The following is a 26,447-nucleotide window of genomic DNA, read 5'->3' as shown; positions in this document are numbered from 1 at the left end:
GATTCCAAAGACAGCTGAGATGGCGCTCCAGCGCTACTGTGCAGTAGTGCCTCTAGATGTGGAACGCGTTCATTAGCGCAAGTTGGTTTATTATTGCCGATGCGTTTCTGCGTTTCGGGATACCCTGGTACCCGTACAAGATTCCCGGAAGCATAGAATACAAATTTACGACACAGAGGTTATGATCGGAAGTGCTTTCACATAATCTCAGGAGTCCCGCAAGCTTCCATCCTGGGTCCGGTATTATGGAATGTCATGCATAGGAACTCCTGGCAACTACGAGGATGACACCTTATTATTTTTGAATCGATATTCGCAATATTTGAAGAGATATTTTAAATAATGTTTAAACCCATACTTGGTCCTCTGACCCATTGTCACCCCCATCGACGATACTTTCGCACAAATTCAAACTGCATTGAAAAGGGCCTAGATCTCCAGTAAAAAGTAAATTGTGTGATAGCTTTCAATGGTCCGTGTAGTGTTGAGTTTGTATTGCGAATTAAGATTAGCAATGCCGTCACACGAAGCGATGAGATAACATGTTACCACTTTTCTATTCATAGCGGGGATCCCGGGGTTGTTAATTCTTGCTAATCGAACCCCGTACGATCGATCGCAAATCTTTGGCCAACCTTAATTTGCATTGGTTAATTAATTTGAGCAATTCCCCCTTTCAGACCAGCAATTGCGTAATTGCTGTCGTCACCGCGCGCGGTTAGACTCCGAAGCAGGTAGAGAATGTGTGAACTCGGTACCATGACCACCGTTGAGTCGAGAAGCAACAGACCTTTCGACTCTTGCGGTGTGTGACGTTGCGTTGTTGTAATGATTGGTTACACACCAAAGTGGGTCCTTTGGCGGCGCGTGCAAACTAGTGCGTATCTACGGCCAGAGCAGCACGCTTAATTGGTTTTGAACTCCTACCTGTTGGTGTTTTTATTCGACTACGTGCATAATCTCACGTTGGCGTCAGTAGTGGGTTGAACAGACGCTTGCACTTACCTGAAAAGTGAAAAAGGAGAAAAAAATGTGTGAATTAGTTAATTGGTTTCCAATTGACTAGGTCGGATTTGTAAAGGTTCCGCTGTGATACGTTTGATATTCAACTGCTAGAGATATAAAATGGCGTGGCGATGCATCGCCTATATCGATCGGAAATTTTAAGATGGAATTCTACTGGATGGATTGGTGAGCATGTTCCATATTGTTTTCAGTCTGCATATGTGCCCTATCAGATTAATTCCAATAGGTATAAACATTAGAAAAAAGCCTTCGAATTTCTGATTATAAAAAGGTTTTTAGCATTATATCAGAGTTTTATAAACTCTCTGGGTAACTCTCGCTGAGACCGTCCCACTATTTACACCATATCTTCAAAAATGTTTAAGGTGGCGATTTTCTGAAAATCCCCCTCAAAAAAGTAAGAAAAATGCATTTGGTTAATCAATTTGATGGACCTCCCGTTAGTTAGAGCCACAACCATTTTTGCGGACCCCTCGAATTTGATCAATTGTTGGCTCATTTAAACCGTTATAACCCTAAAGTTTCTCCAAAAACCACCTCATAACAAAATGTTGTTGAAAAGAGGAAAGATAGAGCTACTATTTACAGTTATAAAAACATGGGTCGGCCATATTGATGTTGACCGCCATCTTGGATTTTTATACCAAAACTGTTTTTTCACCATGTTTGCAACCACCGATTTTCAAAATTTTTGCGTCAATCGAAAGCGGGGACATTTTTACACAACATATCAAAAATTTAGAGGTGTATCTTTTTGCTATCAAAAATTATCTGCACTTTTGTAAATCCTGACGCTTTAGCGTACTGGGCCAGGTGCCGGTTGTTAATATAAATGCAGCGTTATTTCACAGTGTTTACGAACATTAATTTGAAATCTGAATTCACTAATGAATAGTTGAAAGTTTCAGCTTTTCAAAACACCAAAAAAGTTTAAAAAGCAATGTCCGCATCATTGAGAAACAGTTAAAAACGGGAACGAACCTACAATTTTCCCTAATTTTGCTGCAGGTGCCTTTGTGTATACAAGCAGGCGCCAACTTTGATGCTGTTGCGTGTCATTGCCGGTGCGCATGGAAATGTATGGAGAAAACGTGTCATGATTTACAAAAGTGCATATTACTTTTGATAGGAAAAAGATACATCTCTAAATTTTTGATATGTTGTGTAAAAATGTCCCCGCTTTCGATTGACGCAAAAATTTTGAAAATCGGTGGTTGCCAACATGATGAAAAAACAGTTTTGGTATAAAAATCCAAGATGGCGGCCAACATCAATATGGCCGACCCATGTTTTTATAACTGTAAATAGTAGCTCTATCTTTCCTCTTTTCAACAACATTTTGTTATGAGGTGGTTTTTGGAGAAACTTTTGAGTTATAACGGTTTGAATGAGCCAACAATTGATCAAAATCGAGGGGTCCGCAAAAATTGTTGTGGCTCTAACTAACGGGGGGTCCATCAAATTGATTTACAAAATGCATTTTTCTTACTTTTTTGAGGAGGACTTTCAGAAAATCACCACCTTAAACATTTTTAAAGACATGGTGTAAATAGTGGGACGGTCTCAGCGAGAGTTACCCCTCTATTTTTATGTTTATCTCGTTTAAATTCCAAGGGCGGTAACAATCCAATCTAACGTTGAATGACGTTTATCAAATCGTTTCTAAAAATCACTCAACCCGATTTCTCCCTTCCAGGCAAACGTCAGCAATTAATTAAGAGTTGTTTATTAAATTAATACATTTCAGATTTTCTCTCTCGGGCACTTCGTGATCCGGGAAAAAATGTTACACAAAGCCAGAAAAGAAACCATTCCACACACTTCCAATGCACATCAGGTTAACCGCATATGTACGTCGTGTGTAGGTGATCCCAAAGGGGCTTCCGATTCCGATTACCGCCAGCCCCACGTGTGTAAACCACAATCCACAGCCGCCCGATCGGCGTAATAAAATGCAAGAGCAAACGAGAGTGAAAACGCAACTCGTCTTCCCCCATAGCAATCGTTCCCCGAAGTCGCGCGGAGCGATGTTGCAACAACAACACTGGCTGGCTGCAAGAAGTGATGCGAGCACAAAACGCTAGACGACTTTTTCCTCTGTTGGGTCCGCAGCCGTTCGTTACCTACCTCACCAAGGCTGCTGAATTCCTCTAATGAAACTGAAAACACGAAATAAAGGAAGTGCGGCTTGAAGGCGGCGGCTGCGGCCGCGGAAGGGCAAAATGTAGATCTTGATGTTCGTCACTCCCGGTTTAAGGGGCATATCTAGGTACCTGGGACAGCCGGCGTCCACCAGGAGGGAGGAGATCTCGACCACCGCCGTACTTGGGGAAGAAATCCAACATTGCCTCCAAAGCGCGCCAAGACGAGCATACACAAAAGACGCACATGACTCGCTGAGCTGAAGGCTGTCTTCGGGGGATTGTTGTGGCGCTCTTTGCAGTGGACAGGAATCGGTGTGTGAAGTGGGCAAAACGCATTGGGGAGACCGAGGTGTGATGCAGTTTCTCAGAAAATTTGATATAATGAGAAGCATTTATATTATAGTTGAAGAAAATGATATGTAGGATTAAAAAATATTTACACTTAATAAGATAAAAAAAAAAGTTAAACATGGTTGGCTAACAGTAGTGAGCAATTATTTACAAATGGTTGGTCATTTTGTTTGCTTACCGAAGGCATGTCTGCCTAGTGCTTGTGAACTCTGGGCATCTCCTGGATGATCTTAAAGAAATAGGCATTGTACTCTTTTTGGCTGGTGGGGATAGTGTTTCCGTAGAATTCCACTTGGATGCGCAGTAAGAAAACGTAGCTTTTGAAGTTTCCGGCTTGATCCTTCTTTTTTTTGGGGATTCATTCAGGAGCTCCTTCAAAGATTCCTTCAGAAACTCTTCCGAAATTCCGTCAAGGATTCCTTCCAGGAATTAATATTCCTCCCGCAGTTTTTTCAGAGATTTTTTCAGAAATTCTTTCTGAGATCCTTCCAGTAATCCCAGAACTTATTTAAATACCAGGAACTCTTTCCGAGATTCTTCCATGAACTACGTCTGGGTTTGCTTCAATAATTCCTGCCAGGATTTTTTCGGTGGCATCAGACTCTTCCGTGATCTCTTTCCGAGATATTTCCGGGAAATTCATCAGAGATTCCTCCGTGAACTTCTTCTGGGCTTTTGTCAAGAAATGCTTCTGCAATTTCTTCAGGAATTCCTTCGTGATTTTTTTTTTCAGAAACTGATTCCGGGGTTTCTTTAGGAATCTTTTCCAGAATTAATCTAGAAACTTTTTTCTGCAATCATTCAAGAGTTCAATCTGGAATTATTGCAAATCCTTATTATGTTTCCATTATGGATTTTTAATCACACGGATCATTTGCGTCTGCCACAGATCCTTATGGAATTCCTCCGGAAATATATTTTTTTTTTTTTCAGATGTTTCTAGTGGAAATCTACCAGAAGTTTATAATGGAATTCCACCAGGATTATTTTAAGGAACTCTTTCAGCAACTTTTGTTCATGGAATTCCTCATAAAGTTCCTATAAGAGTTTCTTTAGGAAATACTACAACAAGTTTCTTTTTATTTTCCACCGACAGTTCCTTCTAGGATTCTATTTTTACTGGACTACTTCCTGGAAGTGCAACATAACTTATGAAGACATTCCAAAATGTCGAATGGAATTCCTAGAGAATTCCTGGAAATCCTTGGGCAGTCCCGGATTAAATTCCTTAAAGTCCCAGAAGGAATGTTGGAAGGAATTCAAGAAACAGTTCCTGGAGAAATCTCAGAAGAAAATCATGGAAGAATGCCAGAAGGAATCCCAAAAATAATGTCACATATAGCACTCTAAGTAATCACAGAAGAAAATTCTGGAGGAGTCCGAGAATACATTTGTGGACAAACCACGGAAACCCGAAAAAATTGCTGAAATAATCCATGAACAAGTAATCCTGGAGGAATTAATTTTCCGAACAAATATCGGAAAGGACTTAGAAGAAATCAAGGAACTCCTGCAGTAATATCAGTAGGTATTCCTTAAGAAATCCCGGAAATAATTTCTGGAATAATCCCTTGAGTACCTCCTGGATGAATCCTGGCAAGAGCTCTTGAAGGAATTCCAGATGAAACCTTTTTAGGAATCTCACAAGAAACTCCCGGAAACACCAAGAGGGATATTTTGAAGGAATCCCACCCAGGCGAATCTCATCATGAACTCCCTGGGAATCATAGAAAAAACTCCTAGAGTAGGACCAATTTATGGAGAAACCGCGAAGGATATCATGGAGGAATCTCGGATGGAATTCCTGTTGAAGAAGAACCTCCTGGGCAAGCTTGGGAAAACTCATTCGCTCACCTGAACGCCGGCGATGCAAAATAGTCAAAAGAACGCCAACAATCCAAAACTGAGTGAGAGCACGGCGCACCATGAACGAACACAATACGAACGGCTCGCCACCGACGCCATCGAAGCGAATCAGGCGATATCCAATTCTATTGATTTTAATTTGGCCAAATGACCCATTCGGCATTGGCGTAGCTTCTTCTTTTTTCTTACTCACTCTCCTAAACAAACGCGAGAAAGAGCGGGATGCGAGAGGGGGCCTGTGCCCCCTCTTTCTCGTGTTTGTTTAGGAGAGTGAGTGAGAAAAAAGAAAAAGCTAGCTACGCCAACGCCATTCGGCCAAATGGCGTTCGGCCAAACGACCCTCGGCCAAAGGCATTTCGGTCAAACGGCCGGATACCGTGAAGGAATTCTTATTGAAACAACTAGTGGAATACTTAACAAAAGTTCCAAGGACTTTTAATGTTATCTCTATTTTTTGTCTTTATTTTTGAGATTTTCAGCCCTATACACTTAATCTGGAATACCGAGATCTCAGCATTTTCTCAAACTTTCGCCGAGATCCGCACAGCCGAAGGCTCAGCAAACTACAACAATACCGAGATCTCAGCAACTTAGACAGTTAATTACAGAGATTCGGCAACTTTTTTGCTGAGAATAGTCGGCTGTGTGCGAAAACCGAGCCCGTTAAAAATGGCTGGTTCATCTCGTAATGTTATCTCTAGAAATATTTAAGATTTCATGTACCTTTATTCTAGAAAATAGAACTTTGAATTGATGCCTGTTTCGAGAGTCATTTAACTGTAGCAAGAACATGATTTTAACCACGATTTCAACAGATATTTTTGAAGATAGTCCTGAGGTAGAACCATCAGGAACTCACAGCGTAATTCTTGGTTGAATCACTGCAGAAGCTCTTCACAGAACTTACCGCAGGGAGCCTCGATCTTGAATCCCAGATCGTTTTGCCCCTTCACAGGGCCGGATCTAAGGGGGGGCCGGGGGGGCCCGGGCCCCGGGCCCCCACATTTTAGGGGCCCCCACAAAAGCCTTTTTTGGTTGCTAATATTAGCTTTATTTTTCATATTGCTGCAGTACTGTTCGAAAATAACGAAAAACATTTTTGGTCATCTATCCGAGGGGCCTCCACATTCGCTCGGGCCCCGGGCCCCCACAATCCTTAATCCGGGCCTGCCCCTTCACCTCCATTTTACATGCATTTGGCATTGCATCGATTTGGATCCGTCGTCGTCGTCATCGTCGTCGTATGGCAGAGATTCAGCTTGAGACAGTTTTGTGTGCTCCGAAACTATGTATGTACCTATTCACAACGGATGGTAGATCGAACACAGACGAAAAAAAAAACGTCTAAGCACAAAACTGATTAACAATATCATACACGATCTTCGCGCAGCGTCATGATCGTCGTCGATGTTCGCTTTTCGTTGTCCGTTGTTGTCGTTGTTGTTGGGGCGGGGAGCTCAATTCCCAATCCTGAGGGGTAGGATGGAGCACACGATTTTGCCTTTTATTTCTCTGGTCCTCGTTTCTCACCCACCGCAGCGATTGATGAGGCATGTTTGTGCGATGGAAGTGGGTTCAGTAGAGCAATAGCTGCCGGCTGTTTTGGCTGTTTCTTTTGTTTTTATCTGAACTTCCTTTGTAGGTAGGTACACAATAGGCCGTCCCTTATTTTGCAAAAATTTGAAATGTTATAAGTTCGTTGTTGGAAAATGATCGTTTTAGCTAAAAAATGATCGTGTCAAAATTTGAAGTCATTATCTCAAGGCTAAGTGGTCCCTCAAGGGGCCTAAAGTTGTCAAAAATTGTATGGGACCAAAAAAACATGAAATTTTTTTCGACAAAAAAAATACGCTAGTCTACTAAAACCGGTGATTTTAGGACCCAAAAGGACCAAAAATGTGCTTAGATTTGCGATATCTCTACTCGTTTTTGAATTATTGAACAAAATAAGGTAAGTTTCCTTCGGAATCTAAAAAATTGTCAAAAATGCTGATTTTTCAGTTGTTTTTTGTCAATATCTTGGAAACGAGTAGAGATATCGCAAATCTAAGCACATTTTTGGCCCTTCAGGGTCCTAAAATCACTGGTTTTAGTAGAATAGCGTATTTCTTTGTCGATAAAAATTTCATGTTTTTTTGGTCCCATACAATTTTTGACAACTTTAGGACCCTTGAGGGACCACTTAGCCTTGAGATACGGACTTCAAATTTTGACACGATCATTTTTTAGCTAAAACGATCATTTTCCACTAACGAACTTATAACATTTCTAAATTTTGCAAAATAAGGGACGGCCTAGTACACAAGCACGCGTTGGGTCCTAGACATAAACGGATCGATGGATGATTGCAAAGACTGGCTGGGCTTATATGAGGGATTTCTGTTACGATCCTTGTCAGATGGATGGGAGGAGTTTCAAAGAATTTGAATGACTGTTTTTAACCTTCAGGGTCAAACAAATCGATAATCGGTTATTTTAGTTATTAGTGGCAAGATAGTTTAAATCAGGTATGTTTCCGTCGGATTAAAGGTAAGATCCCTAGAGACGAAGTTGTTATCATATTGTTGAAATGAAATTGATTTGACAGAAGTAAACATTACACTATTCCTCGATATAAAATGACAAAATGTTCCCATGTATAATTTGAGAAATTGGTATGTATCCTTTGCAAAGTGACTAACACTAATATGTATGTCCAAATTCGGATACAGGCCTTAAGCTTCATTTTCCTGTCTCAAGAAGTGGCCCAAGCCTCGAAGCTAAGTTTGCGTTATGTCATTGAACTGTTATTGCTCATCGTTGAAACATGCTTCGAAGACATAACATTGTATCCTATACTCATATGGATTGACCGTTACTCATTCAAAATTACACAATCTTCCATTTCGAGATAGCTTGCAGTTATGCACAACTACTGCGCTCTCCATAACGTCCAACCTTATCAAATATGTGCATTTTGAACCGTGCAACCTTCTTCAGCGATGGTCCCAAGCCGGATCCCTATGGCCCCGCGCGAGAGCCACAGATCCCCGTTTACTTGGTTGGAACAAACAAATCATAAAGATCCCCGCTGCGATAAGCATAAGAAAAATAGATATTTGCACCGATCATATATTTCCCCGTCGTCCCGCAGCTGACCACAGCTCCACAGTTAACAAATCCGACGACGTCGACGCGCGTCTGACGTTGATAGCCAATTTGGGCTCATAAAAGTTATGACTAAACAGCTGGGCGAGTTCCAGACATCCCAAGCGCGAGCAGTTCACTGTCTATTCGCAACGGGCACCTGTCCGTCCATCGCCAAACAGATCACGGATCCGTCACGGTTGTGGTGTCCGTTTTGGGCAAACATCATCGAACATGAACCATACCATTCGTTGCGGGTTGTGCACCTCTGTCCATCAGTCGGACAGCCATTCAAAGGCCACACACGCGTAAACTCCGCGCAGATTTGGATCTGCATAATGTTCCGATGCTGGCGATTGCATCAAACTTTGTTGCAGTATTGGGCGATTTGTCACAGAAGAGTCACGGTAGTGCAGGTTGCACAGAAGTTACTGTGACTTGTAACAAATAAGTATCTACATGAATATGTACTTGCTAGAAGTTAGTCACAGTCACAGACTTGACACTTAGAACAAATGTCATTGAAAATATCGTCACGAAAGCGTAATCGTCCAATGCTAAACGTAATTTGTTTTTCTGGACCTTCACTAGGTGGCGGTGGTAAGCAAACGTCAAACAGGAACAAAAGCGATGCCAGCGCCGCAATTGGTCAATCGACCACCTGTTGAATATTTGAATCATTCGTTAAAAAGGTGTGAACATGACGATTAGAGTGTTACGTCTGTTTCTCTGTAGTATTATGTTCATTAATCTTCAAGTGGAGACTGAATAAATTTTACTTTTTGAAATCGTATGCCATTTCACTAACCAAAAAGTCCAAGCCATTTTGATTTGCTTCTAATACTGAAATATAGAAATGCAAATTCAGCTTCGAATCCAAGATCGCCCACTGCTGTTATGATCAAGAGAATAAAACAGGAGGAGTTTGTTGAGCACGTGCTCCCGAGCCTTCCTAAGTGAAAGTCATGCTGAAAGGGAACAAGTAATTCGCAAAATAATCATCGATCATCGCCGAAAATATGAACGGATCGAGCCACTTGAGGCGCAGAGAGTTCGATTGATGATGCTGGTTTGACGTTGACCGCACATTGTGTGATGTATGATTTATTTTCAATAACCATGTTATCCTTCCGGATGATGATTGAATAATCGCCCAAATTGGACAGCTCAAACTGACGCAACTGCCCCTTATGGAGTGTTCCCGGTTGGTGGTTCCAACAATGATCATCAACCGTTGAATCCTAGAGTGTTTGTAGAGGAAAGGTGTCAAGTATTCGGAACTATTCAGCAGCCGTACCGTGCCGTGGTCAACAAAGGCGCAGACCACCTAGCGGACCTAATCAGCGGAAACTTAATTAACTCTTCATAGTCTGAGCGCGCGCCCGCGATCGCTTTTCAGCCTAACAACGGCGATGAATTTCTCGTTCACTGTGTTCAATTTACCAAAATCACATCCCATTCAATGGGGCAGTCAATATTCATGGCCGCGCTCGCGTGCGCCCGTTACCAACAAATTGATGGGAAGGCTATTTTTACCCGGGCAGTCTGGTTTAGGTCTATTGACTTTCGCCGGATTATGCAACTCGGCTAACATCATCTATACCGCGACCACAGGTCCAAATACTGGTGTACGCATTCTTGTACTCATTGTGTACCCACGAGTACGACACAAAAGGGTACAAAGCAGCAAAAAAAAACCCGTACCCATTCCTTAACGAAGTCCAAAGGGATCCGCACGCGGACTTCCATTTAAGAGGTACACGAAAAATGAGTCTTTTGAGGTAAAAAATAATTAAATTAGCTTGCTCATGGGAAAGAGAAATGGCTGTCTAACAGGTTTGGTTCCATTTATATCTATTTATAGAAGTTCCGTTTGAAGATTGGCGGAGATGTGGATTAATACAAAACGGTCTGGATTTAAATTTCGACTTAGAGAATATAATTATAAAGCCACTGGAATTATTTTTGCTACTTAGTCCGCTTCTCAGCTACGTTATACCTCGACAATTTAGAAAATCCGCTGAAGAAAAGGAAGAAAAATTTACAGCAGCAATGACAGTCCGAAATGCCACTAGAACGATAGGAGAAGTGCCCGCCGATTGTAGTGAAGACAGATCTCACGAACCTGCCACAGGATCTTCACATACAAAGTCGCAAACTGATTGCGCGTTTATGATCGTGTTATATGTACTCTTATGTGCCAAAGTTACATGGCATAAGATGCAGCATAACTGTCTTATGCGTACAAAAGTAGAGGTAATATACATGCATTAGCGGAACAATAATGACGTTATATGATTTGTAGCGATATCTTATACAATGTACGGTGTGCACTATTGCGACGTAATATAGCATCATATGCAAGTTATTAAATTCATTGTAATAACACATTGGAACATCGTTCGCTACGATATGTAGCCTACCTTATTAAAGTTGATTTGTATTCTTTCACCACTTTACCTGATACATCGTAATAAGTTTAAAAAAAGAACATCATATGTGATGAAAATTGTCACTCCGCCGTACATGTATGCGATAGTATCTTATAATAGTACTTTATACGATGTACTGCGTGCATTCTTATGCGACTCCTGGTTGTCTGGAATGTAGCCTTCATGACCGAGACTTCCCCCTTGAAATCAGAGGTGAGTGATAGCATCCTGGACATCAAGCTGGTACGAATGAACTGGTAGGTAAAACACCAGGGCGAGATACTGCCATCGCTCTGAGGAGAAACATCAACTGGCGACGGCCTGTTGCTGAAGTTCAAGCTTCATGTCACCAAAGCCGTGGATGTGGAACTAACTACCTTCGTCGGCGTTATGCAATTAACATTTTGATGATCAATTAGTCTTGTAGAGGTTTTGACAACCGTCATAAAATCTAATAACTTTAATTTTGTTTTTATGATAGTTTCAACGTTTCAAGAAGCTCTTTCACTCTATTTCACTAACAATATGTTACTTGGTAATCACCATCATTGTGGCCTACTGCCCTTCGCATACCAAAGCTGGTGATGGAAGACCGGAAGCCTTCCGTTCCGTAGGGGTAATCAAGCTCAATAATGGACGGTAGGAACAGTCCATTATTGAAGATGACCTCAAAGCCAAGCTTCAAGCAAGCTTGGGGTGACCCTAGCCGACACCAGAACGCCGTCATTTGGCGCGATGATGCGGAGGAAGGCCGGTTACACACCCTGAGCCCCGACAGTCCCACCAGGCTGACTCGGTTTGGGACTCACTCTTGCAACGCTCGACATCTACCAGCAGGTTGTATACCGGGAACTCAGTTGGGAACACTATCCAGCGGTGGCTGAAGCTAGGTCTCTGGCCAAACAACATCACTATCTACGGCGAAACTACCATCGAGTCGATTAGGGTAGGTTCCAAAGCTGCGATGATTCCAGGAAGAATCTTTGAAGAAATTTCAGGAGGATTTTTTTTGTTTTTATTTTTGTGTATTTTAACTTAGATGCTAATTCTACACTCAATTTCAGGAGGAAATCCAGGGTTCTCTAAAGGAATTCCAGCAAGAATCCCCAAAGGAATTTCAGCTAGAATTCCCAAAGAAAATCTAGCGGGAATTTCCGAATCAGAGGAATCCAGGGGAATCGCCGAAGGAATTTCAGGAGGAATCCCCGACGAAATTCCAAGAGAAATCCTCGAAGGAATTTCAGGAAGAATCCCCAAAGGAATGTCAGGATTAATCTCGAAGGAATTCCAGGAGGAATCACCGAAGGATTTCTATAAGGAATATCCGCAAAATTTTTGGGAGGAATCCCTGAATGAACTCCTAGAGGAATCCCAGAAAGAAAAACTGGGAGATTTCTTGAAAGAAATCCTGCAGACATTATTGTTGGAACTCTCTGAGGAAGTCCTGGAGATATGCCAGATTATCAGTAGGTCGGCTCCAGAGGCACGTTCTCCTCCATTTGGGAAATTAGTGTGCCATCAAGATTATAGTTTTAAATAAATTCTCGAAGGAACTCCTAGAAGAATCCCTGAAGAAATACCTGTAGGAGTTCTTAAAAGAGCTTCTGGAGAAATATCTGATGTAACTTCTGGAGGCATTCTTGAATCCTCCTGGAAAAATCTCCGTAAAAACTCCAAGAGCGATCCTCATAAAAACTCCCAGAATCCCTGAATGAACATCTATAAGAATTCCTGAAGAAACTTTTGAAGAACCCCGAAATTCTTTTGAAGGAATCTTTGTAACCTCCTGAAAGAATCTTCGAAGACGTTCCTGGAGAGACCCGTGAAGGAACTCCTGAGTCCTGGACAGATCTTTGAAGGAACTTCTAGAGGAATCCCTGATGGAATTCCAGGAGGAATATTGGAAGAAAGACCTACAAAAATCCCTGAAATTCCTGGAGTAATCTCTGAAGGCACTCCTGGAAGTCTGATTAGACCGGTAGTCCTCTATGGGCACAAAACATGGACTAAAACGTGCAGAGGACCAACGCAGCCTTCAAACGGAAGGTTTGATTATGTTATGTTCAAGTATATAATAATGTTAAGGTGTATAATATAATCTAGGTTTTGATTACTTATGCTCAGGTATCAAAGCCAAGAACGCTAGAATACCCAATATGCAGTTTACGTTATTCTAGATATACATATACATAACATACATTTATTTGTTCAACATCATTAAGACAAGACATAATCAACAATAGTACGCCACAATACTCGGTTTGTGGCTGCCGCTCTCCATCCTCGGTCGCGCCCAATGCTCGCCAGGTCACGTTTCACCTGGTCCGCCCGTCGTTCTCTCTGCGTTCCACGCCTTCTTGTGCCAACAGGATCAGTTGCAAACACCAGCTTTGCAGGGTTGTTGTCCGCCATTCTTGCAACATACCCTGCCCACCGTATGCTTCCGACTTTGGCCACCTTCTGGATGCTGGGTTCGCCGTAAAGTGCAGCGAGCTCGTGGTTCATCCTTCTCCGCCACACACCGTTCTCCTGCACACCGCCGAAGATCGTTCTTAACACGCGTCGCTCGAAAGCTCCGAGTGCTTGCAGGTCCTCCTCGAGCATGGTCCATGTCTCGTGCCCGTAGAGGACCACCGGTCTTATTAGCGTTTTGTACATGGTACATTTGGTGCATGGGTGAATCTTTTTCGACCGCAGTTTCTTCTGGAGCCCGTAGTAGGCTCGACTTCCGCTGATGATGCGCCTCCGAATTTCACGGCTTACGTTGTTGTCAGCCGTCAGTAAGGATCCGAGGTAGACGAATTCCTCCACCACCTCGAAAGTAACCCCGTCTATCGTAACACTACTACCCAGACGGATCAGGTTGTGTTCGGTTCCGCCTACCAGCATGTACTTTTTTTTTGGAGGCATTTACCACCAGTCCGACTTTGCTGCTTCGCGTTTCAAGCGGCTGTACAGCAAGCTCTGACACCGTTCCAAATGTTCTTGCAATAATGTGCAGGAACAAAGCAAACAAATTGACCGGATTTTGTGTAAATCGTTCCCCGGCTGTTGAGCATAGGCGAAACTACTGGGGGTGCCGGGGGTGCCAGGCACCCCCTAGAATTTTACTGCACTGCTGTGAGATATGGGGCGATGAATGATGAATGGATGACTTACTTACCTTACCGGTCAGGCTAAGGCCGGGGTGGCCTCTGCTGTACATAGTAGCCGCCTCCATTCCACTCGGTCCATGGCTGTTTGTCTCCAGTTCCGCACTCTGCGTAGGGTCCGCAGATCGTCCTCCACTTGGTCGACCCACCTAGCTCGCTGCGCTCCACGTCTTCTTGTACCGGTCGGATGACTCTCGAGAACCATTTTAGTCGGGTTGCTATCCGACATCCTGATGACGTGACCCGCCCACCGTAGCCTCCCGATTTTCGCGGTATGGACGATGGTTGGTTCTCTCAGCAGCTGATGCAGCTCGTGGTTCATTCGCCTTCTCCAAGTCCCGTCTTCCATCTGCACTCCGCCGTAGATGGTACGCAACACCTTCCGTTCGAAAACTCCAAGGGCGCGTTGGTCCTCTGCACGTAGGGTCCATGTTTCGTGCCCATAGAGGACGACCGGTCTAATCAACGTTTTGTAGATGGTTAACTTCGTGTTACGGCGAACTTTATTCGATCGTAGAGTTCTGCGGAGTCCAAAGTAGGCACGATTTCCTGCCACAATGCGCCTCTGAATTTCTCTGCTGGTGTCGTTGTCGTCGGTCACCAGTGAGCCCAAGTACACGAATTCTTCAACCGCCTCGATTTCATCACCGTCGATATGAATTCGGGGTGGCGGGCGCGGTGATTCCTCCCGGGAGCCCTTTGCCATCATGTACTTTGTCTTCGACACATTAATGACTAATCCGATTCGCCTGGCTTCACTCTTTAGTCGGATGTACGTTTCCGCCATCGTCTCAAATTTACGAGCAATAATATCAATATCATCGGCGAAACCAAGCAGCTGAACGGACTTCGTGAAAATCGTCCCACTCGTGTTTATCCCCGCTCTTCTTATTACACCCTCCAAAGCAATGTTGAACAGCAAGCACGAAAGACCATCACCTTGCCGTAACCCTCTGCGAGATTCGAAGGGACTCGAGAGTGTCCCTGATACTCGAACTACGCACATCACTCGATCCATCGTCGCCTTGATCAACCGTATCAGTTTATCCGGGAATCCGTATTCGTGCATAATCTGCCATAGCTGTTCTCGATCGATTGTATCATACGCCGCTTTGAAATCGATGAACAAGTGATGTGTGGGCACGTTGTATTCGCGGCATTTCTGCAACACCTGGCGGATGGCGAACATCTGGTCCGTTGTAGCGCGTTCACCCATAAATCCAGCCTGATATTGCCCCACGAACTCTCTTGCAATCGGTGATAGACGGCGGCATAAAATTTGAGAGAGTATCTTGTAGGCAGCGCTCAGTAGTGTGATCGCGCGGTAGTTCCCGCAATCCAACTTGTCGCCCTTTTTGTAGATGGGACACACGATACCTTCCATCCATTCCTCCGGTAATACTTCCTCCTCCCAAATCTTGGTAATGACCCAGTGTAGTGCTCTCACCAGTGCTTCTCCACCGTATTTTAGAAGCTCGCTTGGTAGTTGATCTGCTCCAGCGGCTTTGTTGTTTTTCAACCGGCCAACCTCCTCCTCAATCTCTTGAAGGTCAGGGGCCGGAAGTCTTTCGTCCTGTGCACATACTCCTAGATCTGTTACCACGCCACCTCCGGTACTTGCAATGTCGCCATTGAGGTGCTCATCGTAATGCTGCCGCCACCTCTCGACCACCTCACGCTCGCTCGTGAGAATATTCCCGTGATTATCTCGGCACATGTCGGCTTGTGGCACAAAGCCTCTGCGCGAGCGGTTCAGCTTCTCGTAGAACTTTCGTGTGTCCTTAGCGCGGTACAGCTCTTCCATCGCTTCGCGATCTCGTTCTTCCTGCTGGCGCTTCTTCATCCGGAAGACTGAGTTCTGCCTGTTCCGCGCCTGTTTGTAACGTGCCTCATTCGCTCTCGTACGGTGTTGCAGCATTCTCGCCCATGCTGCATTCTTCTCGTTTTTCAACTGTTCACATTCGCCGTCGTACCAGTCGTTTCTGTGATTCGGAGTTGCGAAGCCTAGTGCTGTAGCCGAGGTACTACCTATGGCGGATCGGATGTCCCTCCAGCCATCTTCAAGTGTAGCTGCGCCAAGCTGCTCTTCCGTTGGTAGGGCCACTGCTAACTGCTGCGCGTAGTCTTGAGCCACTTCTACGTTACGCAGCTGCTCGATGTTGAGTCGCGGCGTTCGACTTCGACGCGTGGTGATAACTGTCGAAAGTTTTGAGCGCATGCATACAGCGACTAAGTAGTGATCCGAATCTATATTCGCACTGCGGTATGTGCGGACATTGGTTATATCCGAGAAGAATTTACCGTCGATCAGAACGTGGTCGATTTGGTTTTCTGTTTGTTGGTCGGGTGATCTCCAGGTGGCTTTGTGGATATCTTTGCGGGGGAAGAAGGTGCTTCGGACTACCATACCACGGGAGGCTGCAAAGTTTACGCATCGCTGGCCGTTATCATTCGATACGGCGTGCAGGCTGTTTCGCCCGATTACCGGTCTGTACATTTCCTCCCTTCCTACCTGCGCGTTCATGTCGCCGACAACGATTTTCACGTCACGCGGCGAGCAACCATCGTATGTTTGCTCTAACTGCGCGTAGAACGCTTCTTTCTCGTCATCGGGTCTCCCTTCGTGTGGGCAGTGGACGTTGATGATGCTGTAGTTGAAGAAACGGCCCTTAACTCTCAACATGCACATCCTTGCGTTGATCGGCTGCCACCCGATCACACGTTGTCGCATCTTGCCCAACACTATAAATCCTGTTCCCAGTTCATTGGTGGTGCCACAGCTTTGGTAGAAGGTAGCCGCTCGATGCCCGCTTTTCCACACTTTCTGTCCAGTCCAACAAAGTTCCTGCAACGCCACGATGTCGAAGTTGCGGGGATGTAGTTCGTCGTAGATTATCCTGTCACATCCTGCGAAACCTAGTGACTTGCAATTCCATGTTCCAAGTTTCCAATCGTAGTCCTTATTTCGTCGCGTGGGTCTTTGCCGATTGTATCGAGTCGTATTTTCTCCTATGTTATTCGCAATGGGTTTTTTTACGGGTGGCTTATTGGGCCTACGCCAACACTCCTGTCTCGCCGGAGGGCCATCGTGCCAGTTCTGTTTAACGTCCCAACCAACACTGGGACGACCACGCTGATGGGGCTACCACCTTGGATCTAGCTGGGCGTGGTGCAGCGTTTCTTACTCAGCCGCTGGATGCCAGAACAGACGCTGTTTGAGCCGCACCTCCTTGGTGAACAGACACTCGGATCGTACCTCCTCAATCTAGCTGAAGTCAGAAGGACAACAGTGCCCAGGCTGCACTACCAGCTAAGCACACAACTCTTAGCTGGCGGTCTTTGTCATCGCTTGACCCGTGGAAGCATGAGGTAGGAACTTGTGAGGACCAGAGCTATATTGGATGCTCTCCTTATCGACTCACCGTTTTGCAGCCCGATGAATGGATGAACTAATGATTATTTGTTTGTAGTGCACCCCCTGGTAAAAGTCCGTAGTTTCGCCAATGCTGTTGAGCCCGGCTCGTCGCATCACACCTTCCAGAGCAATGTTGAAGAGTAGGCATGAGAGTCCATCACCTTGTTGCAGTCCCCGGCGAGATTCGAATGAACTGGATAATTCGCCCGAAATCCTTACGCAGTTTTGCATACCGTCCATCGTTGCTTTAATCAGTCTAGTCAGCTTCCCAGGAAAGCCGTTTTCGTCCATGATTCTCCATAGCTCTGCGCGGTCGATACTGTCTTATGCCACTTTGAAGTCGTTGAACAGGTGATGGGTTGGGACCTGATATTCGCGGCATTTCTGGAGGATTTGCCGTACAGTAAAGATCTGGTCCGTTGTCGACCGGCCGTCGATGAAGCCGGCTTGATAATTTCCCAAGAATCATTCGTGTTAGGTGACAGACGACGGAAGATGATCTGGGATAGCACTTTGTAGGCAGCATTCAAAATAGTGATCGCCCTAAAGTTCTCACATTCCGAATGATTTCTTGTGAATGGGGCAGATTACCCCTTCCTTCCACGCCTCCGGTAGCTGTTCGGTTTGCCAGATCCTGACTATCAGCCGATGCAGACAGTTGGCCAACTTTTCTGGGCCCATCTTGATGAGTTCAGCTGCGATACCATCCTTACCAGGTGCTTTGTTGGTTGTTGGCGCGTTAACCGTGGCCAACTCCGGTCGGGTCGGGTGGACTGTATATCGTGGGGTCGGATGAAAGGAACACAAAACACCACACTGTTTCTGCTAATCACTACTGTATACTTTATTTCTACTCTAATACACTACTATTTACACTATACTGTTCACTACTTCACTACACTGTTACTTTTGGTTTCACTTTACTATGCACTCGGGTTATATTCGCGGCGGTTCAAACAAGACTGACTCACTCGAAGTTCCTATCCGCTATTTATATTGCTCGATTGGTGTTCCAGAAACTTCGAGTAAGCGCGCGACACCTGTTCCAGAACAGCGTGGAACACACTGGTGGCACTCAATCTCATCATCGGTCGGCGGTCGGTGCGGCTGCTGTGGTGAGTTTGTGTGAGTTACCACACGATGACAACGGCGGCGACGAGAGCATCTCACGGCACTCACTACAGACTCTCACGCTTGCTGGTGGATCGCGTTCTCGCAGTGACGTCGTCAGGATGGGTCGCGTTGGGGGTTGTTAATTGTGAGTGTTGGGTTTGGTGCTGCTGGTTGGTGTTATTGTTGCTGTGGGTTGTGTTACGCAGGGAGACGATGCACGTGCTATTCGTGATTGTCGTTATTATTGTCGCTCGGCTCGTTCCGTACGGAACATACTCCCCCCGGTTGACACGAAGTTTCAACAGCTTTCTCCGATGGCTCGTTGTCTTGAATCGGCAGGACTGCAATCTTGTTTATCGATCGGCGATATGTACTTCCGTTGGAAAATACATCTACTGCACGTACCAATCCGTCTGCACCAGGATACACTTGGGTGATGCGTCCTAGCTTCCAGTTGAGTGGAGGTTGCGATTTGTCTTCCAATACAACTACCATTCCTGGGCGAAGGTTTGCCATGATCCTGACGTTTTTCGGTCTTTGTTGAAGGCTGCACAGATAATCTTTGGACCACGATTTCCAAAAATCCTCTCGCATTTTCTGAAGATATTGCCATCGTTTCAGTCGGTTCACCTTCATGCTCTCTAGGGACGGCTCCGGTATGGCTGTTAACGGACGACCTATTAGATAATGGGCTGGAGTTATGACGTTTTCGTCGGCTGGATCGGATGAAGTTGAAAACAGTGGTCTTGAGTTCATCACTGCTTCGATTTCGGTAAGCACGGTTGCAAGTTCCTCAAATGATAGCTTAGAATCACCAACAACTCGGACGAGATGCCTTTTCATGGATTTCACTGCGGCCTCCCATAGGCCACCAAATTCTGGGGAGTTCGGCGGAATGAAATGCCACTCTATCTGCCTTGGTTGACAGAAAGATTGAACACGGTCGACGAAATGCTGGTCTAGGAATTGCTGGTAAAGCTGGCGCAACTCATTCTGGGCTCCTCGAAAGTTTGTTGCATTGTCAGAATGCAACTGGTGAACTATTCCTCGACGACTTACGAAACGTTGTAGCGCTGCGATGAAGGCATCTGACGTAAAATCCGAAACAGCCTCGAGGTGCACCGCTTTGGTTGCCATACACACGAATACCGCAACATAACACTTGACGAATCTGGAACGGTAATTGCCCATTCGAATCCAGAACGGACCTGCATAGTCAATTCCGGTGATTGCAAATGGGGGTGACGGAGTGATCCTAGGCTGCGGAAGGTTTCCCATCAGCTGCGTAGACATTTTGGGGTTTGTTCGAAAACATTTCACACAGGCTCTTGTCACGTGCCGAATCGTTGAACGGGCGTTCAACAACCAGTACCTTTGGCGGATGGCAGCCATCAGTCCATTTTGCCCAAGATGCAGATGCTCGGTATGGAGTGCCTTTATCATCAGTTTCGTTAGTGGATGTTTGTTCGGCAATATGATCGGGTACTTTCTCTCAACTGGTAAGTTCGAGTGTTGAAGACGTCCTCCAACTCGTAGAACTCCATCAACCAATATTGGATTCAGGTTTCCTATTTTGCGACAAGGAACTCCAGTTTCCACTCGACGAATCTCATCAGCTAGTTCATTTTGCTGCATCATTTTGAGGATCACGTGGTTCGCACGGCGTAGTTCGACGACGGTTACGTGGCGTGCTGTTTGGCGCTCTGACTTTTCCTTCAAACGGGTGTTGCAGATGAATCGGAGTACCAAAGCCATCACACGTTCAATCTTCCTGAAGTCGCTGAATCGGGAAAACAATTGAAACTCCTCTTCTACTGCTGTAGCAACTATTTCGACGGTTGTTATTTCGGGAAGCATATTCTCGGGGATGTCTTCGATGTCCTCTGCTTCGTACTCAACGCTCGAAAGGAATGACGGGCCGTACCACCAAAGACTGCTTTTGCACAAGTCGTTCGAAGTAGTCCTCTGGAAACGATGTCCGCTGGGTTCTCCGTGGTTCGAATGTAGCACCATTGATATTCTGCTGTTTTACTGTTGATTTCGGCGATACGATTGCGTACAAAAACCTTGAGTCGATGTGCAGGTCGTTTCATCCAAGCCAGAACTATTTGGCTGTCCGACCAGAGAACGACGTGACGAAACTCCATCTGTAGGACATGGACTACCTTCTCAACTAGTCGAGTCAGTAGTAGTGCGGCACACAACTCCTTTCGGGGTGTCGATAACTCGTGTAGCGGTGCCACCTTGGATTTGCTGGTAACCAGTTTTAATTTGGCTGATCCGTCGGAGAAAAGGCTACGTACGTAAACACATGCACCATACGCCACTGATGATGCATCGGCAAATCCGTGTAGTTCGTAGTCTACGGCTTCGTCGAAGGTAATTCGTCTGGGAATAGCGATCGTATCAAGAGCTGACAAGGAATTTGCGAAGTCCTCCCAGAACTTCTGCGTTTGGTCGTTCACCGGATCATCCCATCCAATCTTGCATTGCCAGAGCCGCTGCACAAGTAGTTTGGCAACAACGATGACTGGTGACACAAGACCTAATGGATCGAACAGTCTTGCCACCTCGGAATAAATGATCCTTTTCGTGGCGGGTTGCTTCAAACTGCGCTGAACTGGCCTGGCAATTTGGAAAATGTCGGCTTTCGGGTCCCACAGTAGGCCAAGTACCTTTATTACTCCATTCGGTCCATAATCTTCCAAAGCGGCTGGCTGCTCCTGTTCAGCTGTCGGAATGTGTTCCAGTAACTCGTTTGAGTTGGAACACCACTTGTGTAGCGAAAAACCTCCTTTCTGCATGATGCCCTTCAGCTGCTTCACTGCTTCAACAGCAGCTGGAAGCGAGTCTGCGCCCGAAAGGGCATCGTCGACGTAGAAATCCTCCTTCACGATACGGGCTCCAATAGGATAGTCTGTTGATTCGTCTTCGGCTAGTTGTTGCAAACAGCGGGTTGCTTGGAATGGTGCGGAGGCTGTCCCGTATGTTACCGTGGTAAGCTCCAGGACACGAAGGCGGTCGGATGGTTGCTCGCACCAAAACACTCGAAGAAAATGCGTGTCTCGGGGATCCATGATGATCTGGCGATACATCTTTGGAACGTCGGCGGTGAATGCAATTTTATACTTACAGAATCGTAGCATAACGTCATACAGTTCCTTCTGTACCGTTGCACCCACTTGAAGGACCTCGTTGAGCGAAAGGCTTGCTGCGTTTGCCTTTGCGCTAGCGTCAAATACCACTCGGCATTTGGTGGTTGAACTCGAAGGGCGAAGTACGGCGTGGTGTGGCAAATAGTAGTTTTGCTGCTTCGGATCGTCGTTTTCCTCTCGTATCTCTCGGCAGTGTCCCAGCTGCTCATATTCTCGCATAAACTCGATGTACTGCTGCTTCAATTCTGGGTTCTTCTGAAGTCTCTGTTGCAACATCTGGAACCTTTTCAAAGCAACAGAGCGGCAATCATTCAGTTCGTTGGCGTTATCTCTGAACGGCAGCCTCACGATGTAACGTCCATCTTCAGTCCGACGGTGAGTTGCGAGAAAATGAGCCTCGCACTCTTGCTCCTCGCTGGTTAGTGGGCTGGCATCAGGCACTTCTTCAATTTTCCAAAAACGCTGAATTGCCTCCTCGACGTCGTCTAGCGATGCGGTGAGCGAGTGTTGTACCTCGTTGGCGGTGGAACGCTCTCTGAAGACTCCAGCTACCACCCATCCTAGGGAGGTTTCACGCAGCTCAGGGAAGTCTTCGTCGAGTTTGATGTGGCCGGGTCGTAGTAACTGCAGGAAGAGTTCTGCTCCGAGAAGCATGTCGATTTTCTCCGGCTTGTAGAACTCTGGATCTGCGAGTTGAACGCCAAAGGGGATGTTCCAGGAGGAAACGTCGATCTTGGCTGACGGAATTACTCCTGTGACGTTGGGCGTTATCAAGCACTGGACCTGCGCTTGATAGTCGGAGACTCTAGACCGGAACCTTACCTCAACTTTGTCGTGGGCGATAGTCTTGACGTCGTTGATACCTCGTATTGGCACGTCGACACGTTGTCTCTCGCTTCCGAGACGGTTCGCAAGATCAGCTGTGATAAAGTTCACCTGTGATCCGCTGTCCAGAAGCGCACGGCATGGATGAAGGCGATTGTTCCTATCCACCACGTTGACAACAGCTGTAGGCAGGAACACGGTCTTGTTCTGGTCGATGGGAGGGCGGTTCTCCTGAGCTGGGACGGACACACTTGGTTTCGGTTCTTGTTTTGGTTCCTCGTTGTGGAGCTGCGTATGATGCCGCTTCTGGCATTTCTGGCACGTCTTCGGCGATGGACAATCTCTAGCACTGTGCCCCTTGCGAAGACAATTGAAGCACACTCCGGATGTCCTTACCTTCTCAATCCTTTTCTCGAACGGCAGGCTGCTGATTGCGTCGCATTGGTAGTTACGATGTGGACCCTGGCAGAAATCACACTTGTCCTTCTTCTGCGATTCGGTCGCAGCGGCATGAACCTTCACACCAGCTGCCTTCGATGGTGCTTGACCTTTGGAACTCGGTTTCGGCAATGGCTGGGAGGTGGGGTTTTGGAATGCCATTTCACAATTCTCCAGCATCTGGCACCTTGTCTGAAGAAACGAAATGGTCTGCGCATACGTTGGGATCTCACCTTTCTTTTGCGTGGCCTCCCATGCCATCCTCGTTGCTTGATCCATCGACGACGACAAGATGTGGACCAGGAAGAGGTCGGATACACCCAGGAACTTTTGCTCCAGATACTTCAAACTCTCGACATGGCGGGTACACTCGTCGTGGAGTCGTCGAAGCTCCTTGCAGGTTCCCGAAGCCATTTTCGGGATATTGAATAGGCCACGGATGTGTGTCTCGACGATGATCCTCTTGTTCTCGAAGCGGTCGGTGAGGATGGCCCATGCTTGTTGATAGTTTCCTTCGCTGATGACCTTGGCATCCAGAACTCCAGCTGCCTCACCAACAAGCGCCTTGTCTAGGTGGTACAGCTTGATGGCGTCGGAATCGCCAGAGTTGGCCATCAGGTCCTGGAATATGGCCTTGAACTTCGGCCAGTTGGCGTATGATCCATCGAAGGTGGGGATCGGGACCTTCAATGGTTGCTGCTGCACGATTACCTGTGGTTGCGGGAGTGGAGCTCTGGTGGCATCAGTCTCTCTGGAAACCATCAATTCGTCGATGACGGTGCGGACGTGGTTGTATCGCTCTTCGAATGCAACGTAGATCTCCTCTTGTTGGCGGAAGGCTTCATCCGGAATTGCGGCGATGAGTTTGCTGTGCACGGCACTGAATTCGTTGTAGGCATCGTCGATGTTCTTCAAATACGTCCTCAACTGCGAAGGGCTGATCACGTGTTTGGCAGTGGCAAGTGCCCTTTGCACCCGCGTTAGCTTCATACTTACTTGATCACGCTGGCGGGACAACGACGACAACTCCTTCAGTGTCTCAGCATCGGCGGTGATTTCCCAGTTGGTCGAGTAATTTTCCACATCAGCGTCCAGCTGCTGCTTCAGCTTTGCAGCTGCAGCGGCCTTAGCTGCCCTGGTCTTCGGCGTATGACTTTGCGACATGATGAAAATCCTTCGGGCGGAACACGCAGCTAACGACGGTGCGAGTGCGTGTCGGGTCGGAGCGGCGGTGCAGAATACTCCTCGGGCGATTGACGACAGATTCGGAACAACTTACAAGCGGCGGCGACAGTAGCGATTCTCTTCTTGGTCGGTGCACGTTCTGGCAAGGGTGCCACGCAAACGTGTCGGGCGGTGGTGTCGTATCCTTTCCAACGGCGGCGGGGCGGCACTGGATCCGGTTCGCTAGGACCACTATGTTGGCGCGTTAACCGTGGCCAACTCCGGTCGGGTCGGGTGGACTGTATATCGTGGGGTCGGATGAAAGGAACACAAAACACCACACTGTTTCTGCTAATCACTACTGTATACTTTATTTCTACTCTAATACACTACTATTTACACTATACTGTTCACTACTTCACTACACTGTTACTTTTGGTTTCACTTTACTATGCACTCGGGTTATATTCGCGGCGGTTCAAACAAGACTGACTCACTCGAAGTTCCTATCCGCTATTTATATTGCTCGATTGGTGTTCCAGAAACTTCGAGTAAGCGCGCGACACCTGTTCCAGAACAGCGTGGAACACACTGGTGGCACTCAATCTCATCATCGGTCGGCGGTCGGTGCGGCTGCTGTGGTGAGTTTGTGTGAGTTACCACACGATGACAACGGCGGCGACGAGAGCATCTCACGGCACTCACTACAGACTCTCACGCTTGCTGGTGGATCGCGTTCTCGCAGTGACGTCGTCAGGATGGGTCGCGTTGGGGGTTGTTAATTGTGAGTGTTGGGTTTGGTGCTGGGTGTTATTGTTGCTGTGGGTTGTGTTACGCAGGGAGACGATGCACGTGCTATTCGTGATTGTCGTTATTATTGTCGCTCGGCTCGTTCCGTACGGAACATTGGTTTTGAGCTGGTGAATGGCATCCTTTACTTCTCTCAGCGTGGGAGTTGATTCATTTCCGTCCTCCGCTGCACTGGCATCGTCGTTTCCTCCGTTGCCGTGGGCTCCCGTGCCTACGTTCTCCACGCCGTTCAGGTGCTGATCGAAGTGCTGCTTCCACCTTTCGATCACCTCACGTCCGTCCGTCAAGAGGCCTCCGTCTTTATCCCTGCATATTTCGGCTCGTGGTACGAAGCCGTTGCGGGATGCGTTGAGCTTCTGATAGAACTTCCGTGTTTCTTGGGAACGGCTCAGCAGTTCCATTTCTTCACACTCCGCTTCTTCCAGGCGGCGCTTTTTCTCCTGAAAGAAGCGGGTCTGCTGTTTCCGCTTCTGTTTGTAACGTTCCACGTTCTGTCGAGTCCCTTGCTGCAGCATTACCGTCCGCGCTGCGTTCTTCTCCTCCAAAACCGTTCTGCACTCTTCGTCGAACCATTCGTTCCGTCGATTCCGTTCCACGTACCCATGGTGCTCTCGGCTGCGTCGTTGATGGCTGCTTTCACTGTACTCCAGCAGTCCTCTAGAGGGGCCTCATCGAGCTCGCCCTCGGCCCTCGTCTGGAAACGCGGCCTCGAGATTCTGCGCGTATGCTGAGGCGACATCCGGTTGCTTCAATCGCTCTAGATTGTACCGTACATTGTTGATGACGGAGAGTTTTGGGCGCAGTTTGACCATCACCAGATAGTGGTCGGAGTCGATGTTGGCTCCACGATAGGTCCTGACGTCGATAATGTCGGAGAATTGCTGTCCGTCAATCAGAACGTGGTCGATTTGAGTTTCTGTCTGCTCTGGTGATCTCCAGGTGTAACGATAAGGGAGGCTGTGTTGGAAAAAGGTGCTACATATGGCCATATTTTTGGAGGCGGCGAATTCAATGAGTCGTAGGCCGATTTCGTTCGGCAGCTGGTGGGCGCTGAACTTACCAATCGTCGATCTGAATTCCTCCTACTGGCCTACCTGAGCGTTCAAATCTCCTATGATGATCTTGACGTCGTGGCTTGGGCAGCGATCGTACTCGCGTTCGAGCTGCGCGTAAAATGCGTCCTTGTCATCATCAGTACTTCCGGAGTGAGGGCTGTGCACGTTTATTATGCTGAAGCTGAAGAATCGGCTCTTGAAATTCAACCTGCACATTCTTTCGTTGATCGGCCACCAACCGATCACGCGCCTCTGTATATCACCCATCGCGATGAAAGTTTTTCCCAGCTCGCGTGTGTTGCCGCAGCTCTGGTCGATGGTATGATTATCTCTAAAAGTTCGCACCATCTTAGAGATACGACTGTGATAGTTGAT

At 46.6% G+C, this 26,447-nt stretch overlaps 1 protein-coding gene across 1 annotated transcript; it reads right to left on the bottom strand.

Moving 5' to 3' along the window:
- Positions 1 to 20,466: 20,466 nt before the first annotated feature.
- On the bottom strand, positions 20,467 to 24,207 carry LOC134286688 (uncharacterized). Its single transcript, XM_062848339.1, has one exon. It carries the CDS (start codon positions 24,205 to 24,207, stop codon positions 20,467 to 20,469), a length of 3,741 nt encoding a protein of 1,246 aa, XP_062704323.1.
- Between the last annotated feature and the right edge of the window lie 2,240 nt (positions 24,208 to 26,447).

This window comes from Aedes albopictus, chromosome 2 (genome assembly GCF_035046485.1).
Source record: "Aedes albopictus strain Foshan chromosome 2, AalbF5, whole genome shotgun sequence".
NCBI lineage: Eukaryota > Metazoa > Arthropoda > Insecta > Diptera > Culicidae > Aedes > Aedes albopictus.
The sequence above is the reverse complement of the archived record's forward strand: the minus strand, read 5'-3'. Positions and strand labels throughout refer to the sequence as shown.

Bases quoted from the DNA above. Each gene is read 5' to 3' on its own strand.
- LOC134286688 (XM_062848339.1), bottom strand. From the start codon at position 24,207: ATGTCGCAAAGTCATACGCCGAAGACCAGGGCAGCTAAGGCCGCTGCA.